We start from the raw sequence: 24,953 nt of genomic DNA on the forward strand, positions 1-24,953 counted from the left end.
CCACACTATCAAGTATAATATTCTCATAGAGTAATATTCTTGTATAGAAATGTCAACAGCCGATAGTAGATATTATAATTTGAAACCTCGTGAATAAAGCTAGACGATAATCGATAGCTATAAATAATAATCAATTATCAATGTTATTATTAACATACCAATAACAAATTTTCTAAAAATAAACGTATGCCCTATGGATTTTGTTTCTATTTATGAAGTAGGTATACGAGCGTATACGTGCGTATACTTGCGTATTGGTGTTACTTTTATAAAGTATACGCTAAATCACCAAGATGGTTCACGGGTATACGTCGTATACTCGCGTATACCCTCCAAAACACCACTGTAGCATGCTTATTTGTGCTTTTTTTAGTGCATGAACTTACGAGCCCTGAATTTATGTGTAAAGGAAAAAGAAACTGCACTACGCCTCGGGTGATATAAATTTAGCAAAATTTCCTTAGCATGTAGTTGTTTTAGCATTTTTAGATTATAATTTTTAAAAAGTACGTCAGTACTTATTGTATGAGGTTTATTAAATGAAATTCTTAGCAAGGAATTTATTGTAGTTTCTAATGATTTTAAGTGTACTTCATATACACATCCCCACGCAGATATTTCATTAGAATAAACCGATTGAGCAAGGGCACATAAAACCATACGTATTGTGTTTGGTAATAAGAATCTACTAAGTACTTTGAATTTACTGTACAGTGTACATACATCTAACTTTTTTAATTAATTCATTAATGTGCAAGTTCCACTTTAAGAATCTATCAAAAACTATTCCAAGGTATTTGACTGAGTCGGCGTATTTTAAAGAGGTACAATTACAGATAGTATTAATAGTTAAACAGCCTATACAATTAGAGTCATGTATTTTGATACATTTATAAACATTAAACATATTAGCCTTAGAAATCTAAAAAGGGATACAGGTAGTTTTATTAAAATTTATCTCCAGAGATTTTGCAATAAACCATTTGTTAATAATTAAATCAAATGTACCTACTGTAATTCAACCATAGTTTTACTATTTTAACAATAAAAAGTATGTGATAGGCCGCATATGACGTGTAGAAACATGTACGATAGACATAAATGATATATATATATATATATATGTTACGGGCAATGTGGAATACTGGTCAATGTGGTCCTGCCCGGGCAATGTAAACCATGAATTTTTTTTTAACCAAATAATATAATTTCTTATTATTTTTACCTATTCATAGTGTTGATTTTTTTTTTAAACAATCAATATTAATTTTATTCGTGTATCATAATACAATAAACTATGCATTTTTTGAAACACTGGACATAAACTTATTTTTGTTACTTATCTTACTGCCTATTTAAAAATCAAGTGTAGAAAAGCAGACAGACTATGTAATTCCAAGTGCCATGCTTTGAAATCTTGTTCAAATAAATAGGTAATAATAAAATTATAATTTATTACAAAAGTAAAATGATAATACTTATTAATTTTTTTTTGTTATTCAATCAAAATATTCGTAATATTATGGTACACGAATAAAATTAAAAATGATTGTTTAAAAAAAAAAAAATCAATACTATAAATAGGTAATGATTATAATTTATAATAATAATAAAAAATAATATTAGTTGGTTAAAAAAAAAAATTGTGGTTTACATTGGCCGGGCAAGACCACATTGACCGGGCAATGTATACATTGCTCGTAACATATATACATACATATGTATAAATATACTATTTTTTTTTATTTTCAAAAGTAATTAACAATCTGTATCCATACTAAACACAATAAGAAAATGTGATAAAGGTTATTAACATATCATGAGATTTTGTAGAAAGAAGCCACCCATTGATAGCACTTTCTGCTAGCTTGACAATTATTTATTTATTTATATATATATTTTTTTATTTTTTTAAATTAAATTAAATTAATGAAATCTCGACACCACTTACGCTTCAGACATCTCCGAGGATGTCCAGGAATTGAGGGAGTGGTCAAGTTTTTTATTAATTGATTTGCTTGATTTTGATGGTAATGGAATATATTATGTATATATGATCACATATTATATGTATACATTCTATAGAAACAAATATGGTAGATGACAAGTTGTCTGGTAGACATCATACGACAAGAATACCAAAAATTTAGTCGTTAAAAAAAATGTTGGCGGAATAGAGTATTATGTTAAAAAAGTGATAAAAAGTGTTGTCTAATAATTAAAAATTTGTAAGATGACAGCCGATATGGCGAAACGATCGTACCCATCTGCAGTAATGGTTTTTATAAAAACATCGTCTAGTCCTCCTAATTACGTTCATTAGCATATTACTCTTTAGGTGTAAATTACACAAAGTCTAAAATGGCTGTATGGTGAATGTGAAAAAAAAATGTATATAATACAATAAAATAATACAACGATGTTGTTTTTTTGACGAAAAAAAACTATTTACAATACATAAATACATCTATAATTTGTTGTCTTGCTTGTAGTTGAAAATAAAAATCATTCAATCAAATCCTTCTCCCCAATTATTATTTCTACAGTCATTGTCATCTTAGGTCCGTGTATCGCTTTTATGGTGCATAATGGAGTTCGAATTCGCAAATAAAGACAACAAAATATGACATTGTCATCAGTGCCCACCACTGGCTAGCAGTGCCGCAAAAACCGGGTGTGCAGAGTGTGCGGCGCACACGGGCCTCAAGGCTTACATACATTTGGGGGGGCCCCGGGCCCAATTTGGAGCAAACACTGAAATTGTCTTAAAACTCAAAACTTAATTATTCATAATACTTTTTTTTTTAAGTTGAAACATTATTGTAGTTGTAGGTATATACTAATATTAGATTAAGTAATAAGTATGTTAAAATGGATGGTAGGTTTAGAAAAAGGTGGGTACTATCAAGTATTCAAGTGTCAACGTTTCTAATTTTTTAAGTACAATCAATTTTTCCATAAGATCTATTTTTATCGCGTATGGGTCTTTGTTTGTCGCATTGTCGGAAGAACAACAGGCTGATAGCGGAAAACGCCGACGGTTGATAAGTGACGACGTACACAACATTTTACAGGTATTTAGTACTGGGAGGCCTCTGAAATCCGTTTAGTCTGCCTTTTTATTTTTATTAATTTTAGCTTATTCTATAACATCACTTATTCTTATTGTTCCCTTTGAAACAGATTGAATAAAACGTATGAACCAAAAAAAAAATTATATATATGTAGGTATACACAAAACCTAAAAACGTTGGCACTTCTAGATTGTAATACATACAGTAAAATTAATTTAGGAAGGGGCCCAAAAAAATATTGCACACGGGCCCCTTATTATGAAGTTGCGGCACTGCTGGCTAGTATAGCAAATGACAATATTATGAAATAATAATATGAATATTATGATCAAGATTTCCAAGACGTAATACTGCAGTAGGTACGCGTAGTTATGTGCCGAATTGTATCTAACTCCGAATCCCGAAACGGGTCGGTAAGTTTCGCCGACATACCGTACAGGTACATAAATATTGTATTATTGTTGAACATTCGATAATGAAACGTTACGAATCGACACGTATCGATACACTTAAAATATATTGTCTTCCTTGGACATGTATGACATTATTGTTGTTTCGTCACGGCGAGGGGGATTGGTGGTGGTACAACAAACTTTGGACTATGTTATGCACTGGTAGCAGAGTAATCAGGCAACACGCTTAAAATGTCAGGGGCGGCGCGCATGCTCTCGGTACACTCACGCGCACGCGCATACGTTCGTACTCTTTCCAAGCACCGCCGTCGCGCGCTAGTGCAGTAGTGCACTACGTCCGTAGTGCCACAAAAATTTGTACATTTGTACCGTCGGTTCGGAGCGTTATCAGTTGAGTTCGCTACACAGACGGTCGTTTTGATTCCGCGGCTGCAACACGGCGCAAATATCATCACCGCCCGATGTCATTAGTCAGTTGTAGTCCGCATCTCTTCCTCAGTTCCACCGTGTAACCACTGTAATCCGTCGTTGCCGTTTGGCTATCCAACATCTGACCACCGTTGACCGTTGTGAACCGTCTCCGTGGATAATAATCGTACACTTCGACGTGACATCCGTGCATCGGCGGCAGTTATGGCGACTTTTGACCGGTGCATCGACGGCGGTGCTTCATTTGTCGGACCCATTGGAATTCAGGTGATTTTTAACCGTGTGTATAAGATGTAGGTAGATCTTAACTGTGGTTGTGATTCCATTGTCCAGTGGCTGTTGTTCATGTGGCACGTCGACGATCATGTTTTTACATCGTTAACTGACCTGCCGCTGTAGTCTTTGCATGCTGTCAACCTGGCTGGTAGGTCAATAAATGTTTATTATATGCAAAACCATCTCTACATGTCTACTGCAGTGCCCAATCCAGTCGTCTACTTAACACACATTCACACCTACCTATTCAGTGTTGGGAAAGAATGTTTTTTTATGAACAATCATATTTAGTGAACGATAAGCAAATGTCAATCGTTATTCTCAAATTGATCATGAACAACGTTTAATGAATTTGAACAATTTTTAAGATGCTCAATTTATTTACCATCTAATAAATATAATGATTAATTATATCATATCATCATAATATTTTCTTATTATAATTCCCATTATATAAAAATTATAAAAATTAAATTAACGACTCAGTGAACTCATTCATTTGTGCAATGAACGTAAACATGTGCATGAATCCATTTTCTTAGTGAAAACCTCGAACGCTGCACCTACTACCTACTGCCTGATGTAATTATCCGATGTTTGTTGTCTGTCTACCTGTTAAATATTTACAGAATGTGAAATGGTATTGTCAAGTGCACAACAGATACTGTACTGATGCATCTTTCACATAAAAAATAGCTATTATTTGGTCCTTTCATAGCCTTCGTCAGTTTTTTGTTGTTGTGTTTCATTTATTTGTTGTAGGTATACATCTGTAATCAGTTTGTTATCATTAGTGGAACAGCCCTCTGCATACCAAATAATGATTTCTTAATAATAATTTATGCCAACAGACTAGTTTTCAAATGATTGCTAAGTCGATTTGATATCATCAGCTACACGCATCAAAAAATAATTTACAGGCTCTTTTTATACTCAGCTATCATTGTTTTAAATCAACACGCTATACAATTTGGTGCATCTAGTCATATTGTGATTCTACCCTACGGAATTACACTAAGTTAGATCCCGCTTCAGTAAATATTCACGAGTGATTCCTAATATAAAATTACCAAACATCATTTACATTTGTATTACAATTAAATGTACTTAATTTAACCTAACCTAACCTACGAGAATTTACAATTCATGATATGATTACATACCCAGGTATTTTAAAAGTTATAGGTACATACAATAGTTATGCAAGAAAGTTAGGTATATCGACTAATCAAGTGTATAGGTATTTATATATACTAGTATATAGGTACTAGCTGTATTACCCAGCTTTACCCGTGAAAAAATAAACTAACATAATATAAAGCCATTATCAATATATCTAGAATTAATATACCTCAGTCCACATGGAAATCAGTATCGGGTTACCTTGCTTTGAGAACTAATCCTAATGGTATGGGCAATTCGACTCTTTTGGATGAAACACAAGTTTCGTAATAGGTCAATTCACTCTAATTTTTTAATTAACAAAACCACACATGATCTGTTGAGCATAAATTCACTATGTAACGCACTTATTAGACAGAGACAACAAATGCCAGTGTTACATCCTCTTAAGCTACATACTAGGTTATTGCCTTTTTTGTTTATTTAAATAACAAACAATTAAATTAAATATTATTATTTATTTTATTGAAAAGTCCACATAGCATGGCAGTTCGACCCAGTCAATATAATTTTTTGATAGGCATTATTATTGAGCCCAAACCGGTTTTCTTTATTAATGGTCGTAATTACAAAAGATGTATAGTGGGGTGCATGATGTTTTCAGATTATGTTGTGTTATTAAAACAAACTGAAGAAGTGAACGAGAGATTGAAAGGGTGGTGAACAGTGCTGGAATGGAAGGGACTAAGGATAAGTAGGAGTAAGACAGATACAATCGTGTATACATTTGGCATAAGTTAACAAGGAATTAATGGTAAAAAATAAAAAGGACAGAGAGGAAAGATAAGAACAAATACTAGATGAATAGACACAAATAAGGAAATTCACAAAAATAGTTGGTAAATGATAGGTGGGAACTAGAGACCTATGGAGGTTTAGGAGTTACAACCTATATTGTTGAGAGTGAAGGATGTAGAAAAAGCTTGCATGTTTGGTGCACAGAAAATAATTTTGATTGGAATATTGGATACTTATTGTTTGTCTGTGACTAATTCTCATAACAATGTATATTGGTCATATTCGACTTGGTACTCTTGACTCAGCTAAGTTGGTTTTTATAGCATATTAAAGTATATTTGCAAAAATAATTTAGTTTTTACTAAATTAATAACTGCATAGGTAATTAATTGTTTTACTCTATTGATTTTAAATGGTTGGTACCCTTGTCACATATTTAGTAATGTACACGGTAATATATCATAAGTGACATTAGTAATGGACTTCAAACAATATTTTAGAAAGTACTAAAATATAAAAATTAAAGAGTTAATCAAAGCAGTCTTGGATAGAAGTCAAAATAACCTATAAGTACTGAATGTATAGAAATGTAAAATTGTTCTACGTGTTCTTTAATTTTTTTTACTTTGTAGTATGCAAGTGGTCTACCACCAAACACTGTTACAGACCGCCTGGCATACACCACCTTGTGTGAAATATTCCAGACAGTATACAACCTGCCAAGGCTAGGAATTAATGGGTTAAAAAGTTAAAGTTGTTACATAATAAGTTACTTTTTTTTAGAATTAACTTATAACTTGATGAGTTACATTTTTTCCATGTCATGAAGTTACTTATGAGTTACTTCATTTTGTTGTCAGGCTAAGTTATTTTTTCCTAAAACAACACAATTAAAATATTTTCTATTCTGTAAAAATTAATTTCATATAAAAAATAAAATAAAAGTAAATTGAAATAATGGCTATAAATTATAATATTGTATGTTCACAGATTATATAATAAACAGAAAAGTTATTAGGGAGATAACCATCATTGAGAAAATAAAAATATAACTTTTTATCTACTTAGTATCCCATATGGGTTTGTATACTCATTAATCCTAATTAATTAATAGTTATTTCTTATTATTATATTTTTATTCATTCATAAAATTACAACAGAATTGAATAATACTTGATTTAATGATATAATATGGTATGTAATTAATTATATGTTAATAATTAATTTGGTAACTTAAATTTAGTATAATTTTGTGGACTATTAAGTAAACAAATACATAAAAATAATTATTTTGTTGGATTTGGTCATTGATTAAAGTATATGAGTACCAATTCATTTTAATTGTAAGAACTCTGTACAATTATGATATTTGTTAGCTTTACAAAAAGTATTATTTTTTATGAAAAAAGTAACTTTTACCTCACCTCACGTATGTCTATATAGACTTCACTTAACAAATAAAAAAAAATAGTTAACTTGCCCAGCTATGGTATCAGTGGCGGCTTGTGCAATGGATCACACGGGCTCGTGCCCTTTCTAAATTATTGAAATAAAACAATTTATTTAAAAATTTATATTAAGTTAAAAATATATAATGTATTATATCCACAGCTCTATCAAAATATTTAGTTAGTATTTCACAATAATATCGAAATAAAAAAATGTGTTTGAATATGTGCCTTCAACATGTGAGCACCACGTGATGGGCAAATACCCATTGTGCCTCAATTAACAGCAGTTAATTTCTCCAACTTGACAGAAATTATACCCAGATTCTATTTTTGTTATGATATAAGTTGTTTGTGATTAGAGGCTTAGGTAAATTGAAGGAAATTCCTAATATTACTCATAAGCAAGGCTTGGAAGTGTTTGAGCTAAAAAAAAAACAATGAAACATATGCACCACAAACTTCTTAAATAATATGAATAATAATAATTATTACATGATAATATGTAACTAATAAGTTATACCTAATTCACCAATTAAATTAATAATTAAACTTTAAGATCATTTTGGGTTTTGCATAATTTATATTTGAGTTTGTAGTGATTTTGTTTAAACCCTACATTGCGGTATTGAATTGCTTGTTTCCCAACATGTATAAATTATTATAATATTGACCATCTCATTATTTAGTTTCATGTATGATGTTACTATTGTTTGCATTTAATCACATGTATATTGTATTATGTCAAAGTGGCTTTGCTGATTAAATCTATATAATAAATAATGAATAATAGAGACATTGATACATACATACGTACTGTATTCAAAAAAATGTTATATATTATCTAATATTCTTCAAATAATTCCCGTAGTATATCAACATAGACCAATATTTACTGTTAATTTTTTTTTTTTTATCAAGTACCTATCTCATCATTAATTTTTAATACCAATTAAAAATATAAAATACTAGCATAGGTACATATATTTTATGAAACTAATAAATTTTAGAACAGTTCCCCAGTAATTAGTATTAATTATTAAAATTTCAAAAAGATTTTAACTACAAATCAGACATTCACACAAATTCACATTACACATATTTATGTCAAATATTGGCATTTTAAAGACATCATATGGTAATATTTTCAAAACATTTTGGATCTTTTTGAACTAAAAGAGGAGTTTAAAAAGTAAAAGCGTTTAAAAAAAGTGGGCATTAATTAATTAAATAGTTGCCTTTAAATTATGTTTAATGATGCTGTACACATGTTCTTACTTCTAAGGACAAGACAGATGGATAGTAATTTTATTATTACTGATGATTGACTAATTGTTGATTTATTACATTAATATGTTATGTTTTCTAATTGGTTATAACTATTTGTTTTAGGATTTATCTATGAGCTAATATGGATGAACCTTGCTCAAAATATGATTTAATGATAAACAATAACAAGCAAGTTGAAAAACCATCTAATCAAACAAATTCATCTTCTTGTATAAAACTGATAGATGAAAACCATTCTAAAACTGATTCTGAATCCGGTCTATCAATTAGAAAACAAGGACATAAGGAATGTTTAACTACAATTCACACACCGGATAAAAACATAACTTCAACTTATAAATTACACAATTTTTCTACTGTTAATTTGATTAATTTTGTACCAAAAATTGATGATTATAATAAACCAGTAAAAGTTAAATCCCAATGGACCCGTACAAGTCAAATGGAGTTAGCATTAGAAAATTCTACTGATAAAAATGCTCTACCTTTGAATAATTTATCTAAATCTGAAAATATCAGCAAGATATTTACAATGGATGCTTCACCAGGAAACAGTAAAACAAATCAAATTGATGACAAATGTGATAACGATTCGGGACAAGTTAAAAGAAAAAGGGGTAGACCCAAAAAAATAATTAATATTACCGATAATGCATCAATCATTTCAAATATTCGTAATCCAATTCAGACTAATTCAGTTGCTGATATAGTACCTAAAAATACTGATGAATCGAAAGTTATCAAGAGAGGTCGAGGTAGACCGAGGAAAAATAAAATTACATCAACTTCTATTCAAATATCACCAATTGTGTCGAATACAACTCCAGTAAATAAACAAAAAATAACAAAACGTGGTGCCACCGTTAAAAAGAAGCAGAATTTGCACAAACGAGGTCCACAACATCCCTCAAAGTTGCCTGCTAGTAAAGTAATAAAAACTATGACTAAACGATTAAATCAACAATTCCTAAGTTCTGATACAATAGAAGTAAATGAAAACAGTCCTGAATCTGGAGAGAGACCATTTTCACCAATTATGTTATTTCCAGCCAATGGTAATGATTTTAAGTGTTTAACTATATCACGATTTGCTGATACCGAAAAAACACAACGGATTACTTTGGCAAGATGTGATACATTAATTAAACAAGAAAACACTACATTCATTAATTTTATAGAAGACAATGATAACTCAAATGGTCAAGAAAACACTACATCTATTAATTTGTTAGAAGGATGTAATAAATTAAATAACCAAGAAAACACTACATCCATTAATTTTTTAGAAGGTAATAATAAAACAATTGTTCAAGAAAACACCACACCTGTTAATTTTTTAGAAGGCTGTGATAACTTAAATATACAAGTAAACACTACAAGCATTAATTTTTCGGAAGGATGTAATATGTTAAATGAACAAAAAAACACTACATCTATTAATTTTTTAGATGATAATGATAAGTCAAATAGTCAAGTAAACGATACATCTATTAATTATTTAGAAGGACGAAATAAATTACAAGAACAAGTAAACACAACATCTATTAATTTTTTAGACGATAATGATAAGTCAAATAGTCAAGTAAACACTACATCTATAAATTTTTTAGAAAAAAGTAGTAAGCCAAACCAAGATAAAATTGATTGTGTTTCTGGTACAAGAAGCAAAATCGCCAAGTTTTTAATTGAAAGTGAACAAGATGTATTCTCTGAACTTGAAAAAGTAGATTGGAATCCAGCACCAAAACGGATTAGATCAAACAGTGTTAATGAGCCTACAAAAATGAAAAATCGAAGAAATTCTCTTACTGATAATTTTATGTTCCACCCTATAAAGAAACCAAAAAATATCATGCTTGAAAATTTAAAGTTACTCAAATCTTGGAAAAGTGTTTCTTATTTAGAACGTGGACCAAATGTACAGGTTGAAAAAATCATACAAGACGAGCTGGTTAAAAAATTTAGATCTAAATTAAAACGTAGCAGAAGTTTTCCAAACTGTTTATTTTTAGATACAGTTATCTGGAGATTTCTAGTTCAAGAATGTGAAGATGAATGTGAATCAGAAGATGATGATTTGGATTCAGATTCGGATTCAGATTCTGACTCTGATAGGTGTACAAATAGTGAGCCCATACAGCAATATGAACAACCAGAAGAAAAAACCAACTATACGTCTGGACATTTTAATGATTTAAATATGTTCTGTTCTTCTAATGATCTACAATCATTCCAAATACCTCCAAACATAAGAGATTTGGAAAATTCTGAATGTGATCCACAGCATTACCGAGATTCTGATAGTTTTGAATGCTGTTCCCTTGAAAATAGTATGACTATACAGCAATATGAACAACCAAAAGAAAAAACCGACTATATGTTTGGGAGCTTAGATAATTTAAATATGTTTCGTTCTTCTAATAATCTACAATCATTCCAAATTCCCCCAAACATGAGCAATTTGAAAATTTCTGAAAGTGATCAAGAGGAATCTGAAGGCAAGATTAGACGATCTAAGCGATTAAATACAAAAGTTAAGGATACTGATATGTTAGAGGAAGAATATTTCTTATCATCTGAAAATTTAAAAATTGACTCTTTACTGTTAGCTGATGAAATTCGAAGAGACAATGAAATACATTTAGCAGAAGCTAGAGCAAATGACCCAGAGTTGGATAAAAAATTAAAAAAATTGAACTTCAAATTAATAACTAACAATTTGTTCAGGCCTCATAGGTAAGCATTTTATATTCTTTTAAAAATTATTCCTCAAATAGTATTTTATTATTTGAAGGGGTCTGAAAATATGAGACAACTCCATTTTCAAAAATTTTCAAGAAACAAAAAAACCTCTGGGCTATCTGATTTTTATGGAAAAGAGACCAGACAGCTCCTAGTTATATTTTATATCCTATATTGGTGGTCAGTCTCATTCTTGCACAATGCATAACATTTTCCTTAATTAGAAGGGCCAATAACCTATTTTTTTTAAAAATAGAGTTATCTCAATTCATTTTCCCTTCATTTTGTATTTATAATTTTCAATTAATTACAAAAACTTCATCAAATATATATATATATTACTTCCATTGATAGCACTTAAATATAATTTTAGGAAAAAAATGGGTGAGTATACACCAGCAGAAGCACAAGAATTACGGAGACTAAAACCAAGGTAATTAATATATTATTTTAAATATTATTTGAAAATACATCTAGTATTTGTTGTTATATATTCATATTAACATAAACTGTGGGTTATGAAGTGGTTTAATTGTTGTGTTTTATTTTTAAAAGACTTCAAATTACCATTGTTGTGTAACAATTTCTCAGTACAATCTTGAATAATAACCTTTTTTTTTTTAGGAGAACTATCAATTCTGATACTTATAAATGCCACTGTAAATATACAAAAAAAGACTGGATTGAAAAAAAGCCTGGGTGTGCTACAGAGTGTTTGAATCGTTTATTGAATATTGAATGGTAAATCAAATCATTATAGTTTTTAATAAGTTAATATTTAATAAAAAATATTATTTTACTTTTAAGTGGAAAAGCATGTGTTTTGAAGTCATTATGTACAAACAAGCAATTTCAAAATAAACAATTCAAACGTACTAAAATTGTCAAAACTGCAAATAAAGGTTATGGTGTTTTTGCGCTTGAAGATATCCCAAGGTAATAAATTTTATAGATTCATAAGATTCATGTTTAATAAATATTTAATTATGTTGAGAACATAAAACCACTCGAACCCTCAATAAGTCAAATACATAATATACCAAATTATACATTGAGAAGAATTGATTTTACCCTGTTATTTTTAATATTTGTGCAAATTGACCTATTTTTTAATTAAAATGTCAAAATATTATGTAGTTAAAAAATAAAACAAATTTGAAATTCTTATAAATTTCTTCAAAATTAAAGTATAAAAATAGTCTATGTGAGATTATACTGTATTTCTATTCTTAGCTTTTAATTTGGAGACAGAAACGCACATTCAACTACAATGTTCTTTTAATTTAATATTTAATCCAAAATTTGTGCCTTGATGAATCCCACCACCAATAAACAGTATTATCCACCTGGTGAAAATAAAATATGATTTCTTAATTGAGTACAATATATATCAGGGGTGGGTTTTATTTATTTGTCTTATTACACCAAAATTTACTTATTACCTATTATTTTGTTTTATTTGGCATTTATTTAGATTAATTCTGTTATTTAATATTTATCAGCTGTTGGCAATCTTTATTACTCAGATCAAATTATAAAAATTTCTAAATGTATTTATAAACATTTGAGATAGAACACAATACACACACACCTAAAAAAGTCTTTCTCAAGACCAACACAATATGTCATTACATAAGGAATAATGTGTTGACCTTATAATTACACACTTTTGTCAGAGAAGGTTAAGAATCAACAAAGGTTGTTTTTAAAGAAGTAAGTTTCAAGAGGTTGACGAGGAAAAATTGCACCAAGGAAGTAACTTAATAGCTTGACCTGCATAGGCCACGCTTATCTGAACGCTACCCACAGAATGGACACCACTTTAGTAAGCAGGCCCGATGTGTTTAGGTCTCATAACCCACTCGATCGATGTATATACAAAGTGTATAACTATTAAAACATAACCTCATTTGTACGGGGTTCCGACGACCACCAGGCCATCGGTCTCCAATCACATTGTTGTGAATATATTATCTTTACATTGAAATAAAAGAAGAACTCATATCTACTAAATACTAATAAGGTGCCTTTTTCACGATACGGTGTTGCACTGCACTGAGTGTGAGTGCCGTATCACATTTTGGCTCTTGATATCATTGTATTTATCGATGTGACTCATTAGTAATATAAGTCATGAGCATATTCATGTTGGCCACCCCTGATATATAAATTATGCACTTTAATTTAAATACTGTTCAACTAATCATTCTACTGTACCTATTAAATATTAATTATGTTATTAATATTGTCTTATGGTAAAAGGAATCAATTCTAATAAAAAATGATTTTCTCTACAATTTATTAAAAGTTCAACTGTATTACAAATAATGCAATGTTTTTTTAATTTCTTTACTATTACTAATACTTATAAATTGGTATTATAAAATATTAATTGTAGTTAATATTTTGTGTAGTGGAACATTTGTTGATGAATATATGGGAGAAGTTATAGATCAAAGTGAAATGATAAAACGAATGAAAAAAGTATTGTATAAAGATAACAATTATATGGTGCAATTGAAACATGATGAAGTAATTGATGCTACGCGGAGAGGAAATATTACAAGATTCATAAACCATAGCTGTGAACCAAACTGTGTTGCAGAAAAAGTATACTCATACTATTCTAATAAACATACAGAAAATAATTCATTTTTTAAATATAATTTCAGTGGAATGTGTTGGGTGAATCTCGAATGGGGTTTTTTAGCAAACAGTTCATAAAAAAAGGAGAAGAAATTACTTTTGATTACAGCTTTGAAATATTTGGGTATTGCTATTACTTTATCAACTTTAATTTATGTAAACTATTAATTTTACTATTATTATCTAGAGATGCTGCACAGCAAAAGTGTTATTGTGGCTCATCAAAATGTCGAGGATTCATAAGCAAAAAATCGAGAACTGGAGATCAAAGCAGTTCTGAGGATAGCGATGAACATGAAGATGACACTTCAACTGTTAGACCTGATGAATGTCAGGAAAAAAAACAAAAAAAAACTGAAAAAATATCAAATAAAGATAGAAAACGTTTAAAACAGGTTAGAACCATAAATCTGTATAAATATTATGAATATTAATTTTATTTTTATTTTTTGCAGCTTGATCAACAGTTAACAGATATTAGTAAATTGAAAAATAAAAACCGTTCCGACTTGGAGAGTTCAACATTAAATTTAAATAAGTTAATGGTTCACATTACAGATTCAATGAGTAGATCGCATATTTTGAAATTTATTCGAGATAATGATTTAAACTGTAAGAGGTTATTTATGAATTTTAATGGATTGAATATAATCCATAGTTGGATGACCTCAAATAACAATGAAAGCTTAAAATTAGAAGTAAATAGTTTTATTAACATATAAGGGATAACATTTAATGTTCTTAACATTATATTAATATTAATATTGTAAATTTCAGATTGTTAAAACTCTTTCAGACCTTCCAATTTCTAACAGAAATACAATAACAAAGTCAAAAGTTTTAGATATTGTTGCTCAATGGGCCAATATTCCATTAAACATAAAAGAAGTTATTGAAAAGTAATTATAATTATTTTGATATGTAATGGCTGAACTAAAATACTAAATTATGTTTTTATTGTTTAAGCTTATGCCATATATTTTTAAATACTTTTAAGATTATTATTGACTTGGTTGAATATGTAAAAACATATTTTATAGATGGATTCATATTTTATTGTGATAATTTTTTAATTTTTAGTTTAGACTATCCAACATCACAAATTAAGGAGCACGAGCAAGAAATTGATAAATTATTACCGGATGTAAACAATCTATCATCATTAGTTCAAGCAGCAAGAATTTTATGGAAAAAATGGATAATTTTGAAAATTGTTTTTAAAATACCAAAATTAGATCGTCCAAAAGAAGGTATATTATCAAAACATGTTATAATATTCTGTACCAACAGCCCTTAGGTAAAAAAAAATTAGCAGCAAAACAAAAAAGATTCACTTATTTAAAAACTAATAATCAAATATTTGGATACTAAAAGTTACAATTGTAATTCCAAAGTTCCTATCATTTTTGTTATTTTAAAGGTTAAATGGTTGTCAATCAATTTAGTATTTACTGAATTCATTTTTATCAAAAATTTTAATCTGTAAAAGTACACAAGTTAAATGTCAGCTTTAATATTGAAAATATGTTTTAATACTTCATAGTATTTGGTTCGAATTTAATACTGTTAAAAAAAATTTCTTATATTTTTATTATTCTTTAGGGTCATAATTTGATGTACTTGTGTTATGTGATTTTGATAACCTGTAAGTTCTAGTAGTCTAGAAATTATAATGTTTAGATGAATTAATAATTTTTAACACAAAATAAACTCTTACAAATGTAAAACAGTGTTTCCCAGAGAGTGTGATGATAAAAAGAAGTCACAAGAATTTGAATTTTTTATTCAATACAATTCTAGGATGCCACACCCGCATGAAGGCCGCATGTGTCTATTTTACAAAACCTCAACATGGAAAATTTTATGTTCACAATAATAGATTTTACTTTGTAATTTATAAAAGTTAAGGTTATTATTAAGGGCATCTTATAGGCTTTTTATCATATTTTAATTTTATAAAATATATAGTAAAATGTATTATTTTGAACAAAAAATCTGCCATGTTGTATTTTGTAAGATAGAAACAATACATGTGGGTGTGGCGTCTTCTTAAGATATAACTGTTTGGGAAATAAACTTCATGAACACAAATATACTACACTTATATCTATTAAAAAATAAATAAACTGTGGGAAACACTGAACTATAATATGCTTAAAATAATATTATAATTTAAAAATGTATAAACAGATTGTCATTTTACAATTTTGATTTTAGTGAACTTTCCTGATGATGTTATTCAACCACCCATACTGTTTCCACAACCAGAAATGTAAGATCTAATTAAATTAAATTTTTTAACTGTCGTATTTAATGTTATTAACATTTGCATTTTAGAAATTCTGTTCCATATCATTTTGGAAATCCTACAGTTCCTAATCAACCTTCTAAAACAAGGTATAAAAGCATTCATGATAAATTAAATTGTGTGTTCACTAAGTTAAATTATATTTAGTTAAATAGTTCTTTTATATTACAAGCTGATAATGATTAATCACAAAATTATCTGAATAGTATATTTGTATAAATTAACTTTTGAAACACATTTTTCATGTTGTATTAAATGTATTAATTAATTTTAGTTGTGTGCAAAGCCAAGGTAATGGTCAGACCAATTATGTGGATGTATTAAAAAACGTAACACATCATCCTGATCAAAAAATTAATCGAGACAAGTAAGCATTTAGCTTTGAGTATTTAAAATGTTTATGAGTATTATTGTGATTTTTTAAGATGGATATTTATCTTTATATATTAACTTGTAATTTAAATAGGAACAAAACTGTTTTTGAATGGAATAAAAAACAATGGGATTATTTGCCTTTTAAAACAAAGAAGGTTATTACTCCTGCCATGGTAAATAATTCAATTAATTCAGTTTTAAATCCAAAACAAAGCATAACATCTACGTTTAAACCAAGAATTATTCACCAAGAAATTCCAACAATTGAAAGCAGCACACTTAGTAAAAATATGAAATGGAGTGGCATCACTGAAAGTAAGAAACTATTGAACATTTGATTTAAAATCTATACATATTTAAATGTCGAGGATATAAATATATTTGGCCCCCAAAATGAAGGTTTACCTCTGGTCTCCAATTTTATTTTTAATCAATCTATTATATATTTTCAAAAAGATATTTTTTAATTCATTAAAAATGTCGAGTTTTTATGGTTATTTATTTTAAAATAATAGCAAAAACAAAATGATTTGTTTTGTAAATATTATCTTGCTGTGTTTGTTAATATTTCCATTTTCCTGATTATTGAGCAGAAGGGACTACTTTTGATCTCCTTAAGTTTCTATTAAATCCAATTTTCTACCAGAAACAACCTTCAAAATTTAAAATCAAAGGTTTATTAGTTCTTATTAAGGCGACGTTGTTCGCTATTTCTACTAACAATACCCAAATGCTTTTATATTGAATTGACGCTTTTAAGTGCTATAATAGATTCACAACTAAGGTTAGTTTTTTTTTCTATTTGTGCTTTATTATAAAAATTATGTTTATAATAACATGTTTTACATTTGGAATTGATTTGGTTCATATTTTTTAATTTTAAATTAAATTGATTTTTGCAGCTACCTCAACGGTCTATGAAGTAACTGATTCTACTGAAAAAGTGAATTCTACTTGTACACAAGATATCAAAGTAGTTGATGTTGAACCAATTGTATATAACCCCATTGAAGAAATTATAACCACCAACCAAACATGGAATTTACCCCCGCCAACCATTGTTGATCTTTGTAATGGGTCTACTCTGCTATCTATGCTAAAAACAGTTCCTCCATGTTTACCAAATGACTTTATTTCTAATATGCCTGATGAAGCTAACCAATGTTCATTTTCTAATGGTAATACTCCTTGGTGTATAATGCGTCCTGAAAATGTGATGTATGATGCTCGACATCCAAGCATTCAAGAACAACTGGCTTTCTTACCGATTGACGTAACACTCAAAAAATCAACTAAAACTCAATTAAATATACCAAATACTAATACAGAAAAAACAGATTCCAATAAAAACTACAAAGCTGTACAGCCACTAGATGATGGAATGCGTGAAAAATTATTTAAACAATGTAAAGAAAATGTGCAACGATTAGTTGATAAAGGAATATTGAATGTTTGTAAGACAGCTAGACAAAATTATGTAGATCAGTCACCAATTAAAATACTCCAATCATTTTTTAATAAAAAACTAGTGAAAACACCAAATATGTCACCTGAAGACAACCAAAATCAATATGTTTTGCCAAACTTAATCAAACGCATAAAAGTAATAAGTAATTATTATCGAAAACAGCCATCCAAAATAATTGAAATAAATAATTTAGCAAAATCAAATTCTCAGAAAAGTAAAAATGACATATTTAGAATTAAGGAAGACCAAGGGACTGAAATAACTGATACAGCATCCGCAGCTTTAACATTACACAATGAACAACTAAGAACTCTTCCTGAAAAACTCAACTTGAATAAGATGTTCAATAAGAAATCGTTAAAAGTAAATACTAAAAATAAATTTGCACTTAAAATTTTAAATAGTATGATAAAACATAATTCAAGCATGCCCAAATCTTTTATACTTCAATTCTCATCAGATACCAAAATAATCACTCACAACCCTTCAATTGAATTAGAACTTCACTACAAATTAATTCCATCAGTGCAAAATATTTTATGTGCTAAATTAAATAGGGGAGTTGGAAAAGACATCATAAATGTGTACAGACAAAAAATTGTCATGAAATATGATGAAACAAAGGCTCCAGAACCAGTTACTCCATCGGTATTAAAAGGAAATATTGTTTTATCGGGCAACAGTACAGAAATACCTCAATTTAAAAAGGGAAAAAGAAAAATGCCTTTGCCACCTTTACACAACACAAAAACCAGGAAAATGATTGATTTATCAGTGAACAATATTAATAAATCCAGAAATCAAGCTGCAATAATAGATAAAACTAATGATAATATGGGTTTTCAAAAACCAATGCCTTCTGTTATTAATAAAAACAACTGTCAACAGATTAATTCTTCTATGATCAGCCAAGAGCAAGAACCTAAAATATCAAGTATTGAGCTGATAAATACAAATTCAAATGAATTTAAACAGAAACCTAGTACATCAAGTCAAATAATACCAAGTACTGTTTTCTTGAAAATAGATACAAATGATTTTAGATTGGAACCTAGTACATCAAGTCATGTAGAACCAGATATTGATCAATTAAAAATAAATCTTAATGAATTAAGTGAAGAACCATCAAATCAATTAATCATAAATATTACGTCGCCAAAATCAAATGCAAATGAAATTAGACAAAAACCTCTCATGAAGTGTTTACCATTCAATAAAGTAGACAACATTATAATAACTGAACTAGAAAAAAATGCTAAATTTTTAGCCTCAAGTTTAAGTATGGATTCCACTAATGTTTTACCATCAACAAGTAGTGCACTAATTGACCCTATCGTACAAAACTTCAAGAATTCTATTAGTCAAAATAAATCTATGGTACGTGCAAATCTTGTTGATGATCCTATTGTGAGGGATTATATAGAACGTACTCATTTGCAAACACATGAAACAAAACGTAAATGTAAGCTACCAGAAAGTATGATGTCATTACCTGTTGAAGTTCTTGACCTCATACCAGACAATCAAAGAGAAATCAAGTATGTAATTGACTTTTATCACGCTATGGCTACAGTTATTGTCAAAGTATTAGACCTGTATGTGAAGAAGAGTTGCAAACAAGGACGTATAAAAAATGATGATGATTTCAAATATTTAGCAAAAAAGGTAATATTTGTATTTAAATTTAACATGTTTATTTAACCATTAATTTGGTTGATATTTACAGCTCAATTCCAATATTTTATTCAAAGAACTTCAAGTTAAAAAGGTAGAAGACTTAAGAATTAGTGATAGTGTCAAGCAGAAAGTCGAACAGTACATTAAAAAATATATGTTGAAGTATGGAAAACTGTACAGAAGAAAAAGTACTGGTATGTATATACATAATTTTTTTATGAATTGAAGATATTTTCAGTACTCCGCACTAACTCACACAATAATATGTTAAGTATTAACTATTAATCTTACTATTCATATTACCAATAATAATTAACTATTATATATAATCTAAACAATAATTTCTTAGTTTAAATATTACCCACATACAATATATTAAATATTTATGCAAATTATTGTTAAATTATCTAATTATCTTAATCTACGATACTAACTTTAAATTAGTTATTTATGTTTCAGTATTTTTAAATACTTATTTATTGAAAACATCTAAAAAAAATTGATATATCATACTTATCAATGGCAAATAATTGTTTATTTGTTTTATTTTTCAACAAATGTGTGCTATAAATACTTATTTTCATGAAATTTGTGAAAAATAACAATAAAATTATAAAAAGAAAAAGATAGATTATTTTTAAAAGATATATATTTTTACTTACTAAAGCAATCAGCAATCATACTATGCAATTAATTTGTAAGTAGATTTATATGTTTTATACATTATTATTTACTAAGAATTAATATAAAAATATTAATTTAAGTCTAGTAAAAGTTGGATCTGTATTTGAAATATTGAGTAATAAATGTAACTTTTTAATATGTATGAAAGATGATTTATTTGTAAATAATTAATGTTTAATTACTTTTAGATCAATGATCCTGTCTGCGATAACATTTTCAACTGAATAGAAGATTTTTTGGATACTATTCATCAAAATAGTAAAATTATTTTATCATTACATATTTTACTTTTAAACTTTCCAAGGTAAATTATTATTACCATCATTATTTATAATGTGTTCCTAGATTTTTAATTTAGGTTATAAGTCAGTAAATTATTTTTATTAGCAAATTCGGGTATTTTTAAAAATATGTTAATCTTTGTTTTACACAACTTACAGTTAACCATATTATGTATTTCAAAAAGTTATTTTCCATACACTTTTAATGAGTAAATTATTTATGTTTTTTTGTAGTCATCGTCTTTTAAATTTTAATATTCAATACTCATATTTTGATAAAAGCCAAGAATTAATTGTTTTCAAATTAAATGGATATTTTTTAATATTTTGAAACCCTGGCAATTATAATGTGACAAATCAACGATTTTATCCAAGAGTTAAAATTTTCAACTTATTAATTTTTACCAAATTAATTAATTTTGTAAATTTTAATTTTAAATAATATTGTTTATTTATTAAGTGTAAAATCAACTTAATATTAAATTGTCAGTATTTGTGCCACTTTATTTAATATTAGCATTTTTTGAATATGGTTGTTAAATATACATTTTACTATATTAAAATTAATATGTTTTCCTTATATAATAGATATTTTGTTTTTTGTTAGTAAATTTTGCACTGCCATAAACGAATAATCAAGGAAGATACATTTTGTTGGCAAAGCAGACTGCAGAAAAAAATGTTTATGTTACGTTTAACTTTTTCATACCCATAGTTTTTACAATGTTGACATAATATGACATTTGATATTTACATTTTATATTTCCAAAACTCAAGTAGGCTACTTTTTTATTTGTTAAGTATTATTCTGTTTTTGTAAATAATATTACATAATGTACCTTTTGATATATTTACAAGCGGGAAAAGTTTCTATTTAAAAAAATATTACATACAATACCATTTGAGTCTTAAGAAATGACCTGCTGATCTCTAACTACATGTATATTTTCATATTAATATATATGTATGTGTGTTCTATGATATGAGTGTTGTACAAATATTTATTGAAATGTATATTCTTTTTTCTAAGTATGTGTATACTTTAAAATAATGTATTTTTTAACTTTCCCTCATAGCTCAATAAAAATAATTTTTTTTATTCCAAAGGTTTTGATTCAGTTATTAAAATAATGTTGCAATTTGTTTTATTGTGTATACATTTTTTTTCTCAAAATTATTTCATTTTGTACTGGACATTTTGGTTTATAAGAAAGAATAAATATCTTATGTACCTAAGTGAATAATTATTTTGTTATTTATTAAAAAAAACTAAAGTTTTTAATATCCATATTTTGGTATTGATTTACCCAACATTTACTTTTTTTACTGATATAGCCAAAAATAGTTAAGTAGTAATTAAAGATTGGAAGCAGCAATTCCCATAAATAAGCAATTTTTGGAGGGAAAAAATGTATTAATTACAATCACCACTAATACTAGGCAATCATACATAGTTTTTAAACAATCATTTGTTTGAAACAATAATCAAGATCATCAAGTCTTAAAAACTCCTAAAATTGAAACTAAAATACTATTTACCGCCATAATAAAAAGTTAATGGATCAATAGGGTATTTTTTTATGATTAGATATGAGTATATTTAAAATAATAATATAAGTTATATATTATTAACTATAAAACTATGTATAATTTTATACATTCTAAAGATGTTTAAATTGTATAGCAATTGTTAAATTTATAAAATATAAAATATGAACTATAAATTAGAAATTAGAAATTATGATTTTAACTTTTAAAAACACAATTTTTATGAAAATGTAGTATTGCAGTTAATTTTAAATATGTTTGAAAATGTATTTAAAACCTCTTTTGTTTATAATATTTAGTAATGTTTAGTCAATTAAATTATTCACAAATACATAATTAGTATTCAATATGTAAATCATTGTTTAATTTTGTTATTTTTTTAATCAATTTTTATTGTTTGTTTATTTATAATTATCTAATAAAAATCTTTTTTTTTACTCTATTGTATATTGTGTCCTTTTAAATTGTACCTAATTTTCAACTTAATTGTAATAATGTTTACATTATTATTAATATAATAATATACATTCTTGTAAATTAATAACTATAATTTTTATTATCTGGTATTTATGTATTATGTTTGGTGTCTAAAAGTGTGTAATATATGAATATTTAACTTCTTTTTTGTAACGCCAGAAGCAATTGCACGACAAAAAACTATTTTGAATAATTTTTGATATAAAAATATTAATATAATTACCTACTTATTTAGGTATAGGATAAATTCTTCATAGATAAATATTAATCTTGCTATAATTCTAAGAATAATTATTAAGTGAATCAAAGGTTTATTTATTTTTAATTTTCTGCTAGGCCAGATAAGTGCAGTTAACGAAAATCTTAAAGGGTTGCCTTAATTTGAGCAACATTGATTTCATTTCTTCTATTATAAGAACATTTTTGTTTTTTTCAAGTTGCATGGTATTCATTTTTTTTAATTGAGATTAGATGAGTTGGAACATGTGTATAACTTGAATGAAATAGCGAAGATGGATAATAATGAATAGCTATAATTATAAATTGTATTCTTTTAAAAAAGTCATGAAGTAATATTTGATTATCGTTAAAACCAAAATAAATAAGAAATGTAAATAAGGAATTTCAAAATGAAAGTCATGATCTTTTCAATTTTCCTAATAAATATTGGTGAAACATCCTCTTTTGGTAAAGTTTTAATTGGCTTAGAATTTGGGTCAGTTGTTTATGAGATGCTGATGGCATTTAATCTTTTGTAGACGGGCAAATCATATGGCATATTCATAAAAAATAACATTTTTAATGAAACCAAAGGGAACAGTCAGATATATATTATTTTGGTAGCAGAATTGTACACCCCTTATTCAGTATAAAATTAAATAATTAAAATAATTTTGTGAACATTCCAGTCACACGGTAATACATTTTATTGTTGAAAGTAACTTTTACAATATAGATGTAATTTTATTACATTTCTAAATTATTTATATTATACAGTTATTTTTTTAAGATAGGTTATTTGTGATTATTTAAAGGTTTTTAACTTGCGTTTTTTACATTAAATTTGTATATTCACTTTAAATTTTATCTTTTATAATAATTACTAATATTATTAGAAGTTATAAATTATATTTTATTAATACCTATAAAAAATATAAGTATTTAGGTTGTACGTATAATATACCTAAGTAACATCTCTATGTATTTTTTTTATTTTAATATTTTCTTCACACTGGATGTGATGTTGTACATACAATAATTTGTACAGATATTTATTTTTTAAATACCTAATAGACAATTTGCTTTACTTTATTTGATTGTATAAAAATATTTTATGCTTACATTAATTTCTTTTGAGACCAAGATTCACCCTTTCAGTTGTTGTGCTTCAGCTAGTTTTTCAAGTCATTATACATAATATATTAGACATGTACATCTATGCTTTAGTGCTCTTTCCTCCCAAATATATCAATCTCACATCGACATGGATATAATTTTGCATTTTGATATTAATCTTCCCGCTAAATACATAATAAAAATAAATATATTTAACTAAACTAAACTTTAATACATTTTAAAACGGATTACCTAATATATTGAACATACCAAATAATGAATTATCAGAAACCGCAAAACGCACAATGCCGCTCTGTACTCAAGTCATAAATTCATGAAGTAAAGAACATGGTACCTATGATCATATCAGTTACTTATGAATTACGTTGAATGTTGAAAACTCAAGGCGCTTATGACTCATAGGATTGGGCTAAAAGTACTCCACAGTGAGTAAGGTGCCAGGTGGTTATTTAAATATGGCTATTAATGACTAATAAAATCGTTTTACCTAAACAATACTATTTATTATAATGAATTTATAATTTGGAGAATAACAACAAGT

At 27.5% G+C, this 24,953-nt stretch overlaps 1 protein-coding gene and 1 long non-coding RNA gene across 4 annotated transcripts; one reads left to right on the top strand and one right to left on the bottom strand.

The window, feature by feature from the left end:
* Positions 1-3,826: 3,826 nt before the first annotated feature.
* LOC111032722 lies at positions 3,827-21,796 on the top strand. Of its 2 annotated transcripts, XM_022313163.1 has the most exons (20): positions 3,827-4,183; positions 4,250-4,340; positions 8,953-11,586; positions 11,966-12,025; positions 12,217-12,333; positions 12,400-12,528; positions 14,007-14,202; positions 14,265-14,362; positions 14,426-14,633; positions 14,694-14,936; positions 15,016-15,137; positions 15,319-15,488; positions 16,456-16,510; positions 16,576-16,635; positions 16,821-16,913; positions 17,013-17,236; positions 17,824-20,054; positions 20,116-20,260; positions 20,939-21,054; positions 21,639-21,796. In XM_022313163.1, exons 3-19 carry the CDS (start codon positions 8,972-8,974, stop codon positions 20,944-20,946), a joined length of 6,774 nt encoding a protein of 2,257 aa, XP_022168855.1. In that variant the 5' UTR covers positions 3,827-4,183; positions 4,250-4,340; positions 8,953-8,971; the 3' UTR covers positions 20,947-21,054; positions 21,639-21,796. The 2 variants fall into 2 exon arrangements, with proteins under 2 accessions (XP_022168855.1, XP_022168854.1); XM_022313162.1 differs by lacking the exon at positions 4,250-4,340.
* Positions 4,603-24,953, bottom strand: LOC111032723. Of its 2 annotated transcripts, none has more exons than XR_002604337.1 (3): positions 24,662-24,953; positions 24,398-24,576; positions 4,603-4,962 (listed from the first exon to the last, which is right to left on the bottom strand). It is a non-coding gene; the product is annotated as an uncharacterized LOC111032723 (long non-coding RNA). The 2 variants fall into 2 exon arrangements; XR_002604336.1 differs by having other exon boundaries at positions 24,644-24,953.

This window comes from Myzus persicae, unplaced genomic scaffold, assembly GCF_001856785.1.
Source record: "Myzus persicae strain clone G006 unplaced genomic scaffold, MPER_G0061.0, whole genome shotgun sequence".
In the NCBI taxonomy this organism is placed as follows: Eukaryota; Metazoa; Arthropoda; class Insecta; order Hemiptera; family Aphididae; genus Myzus; species Myzus persicae.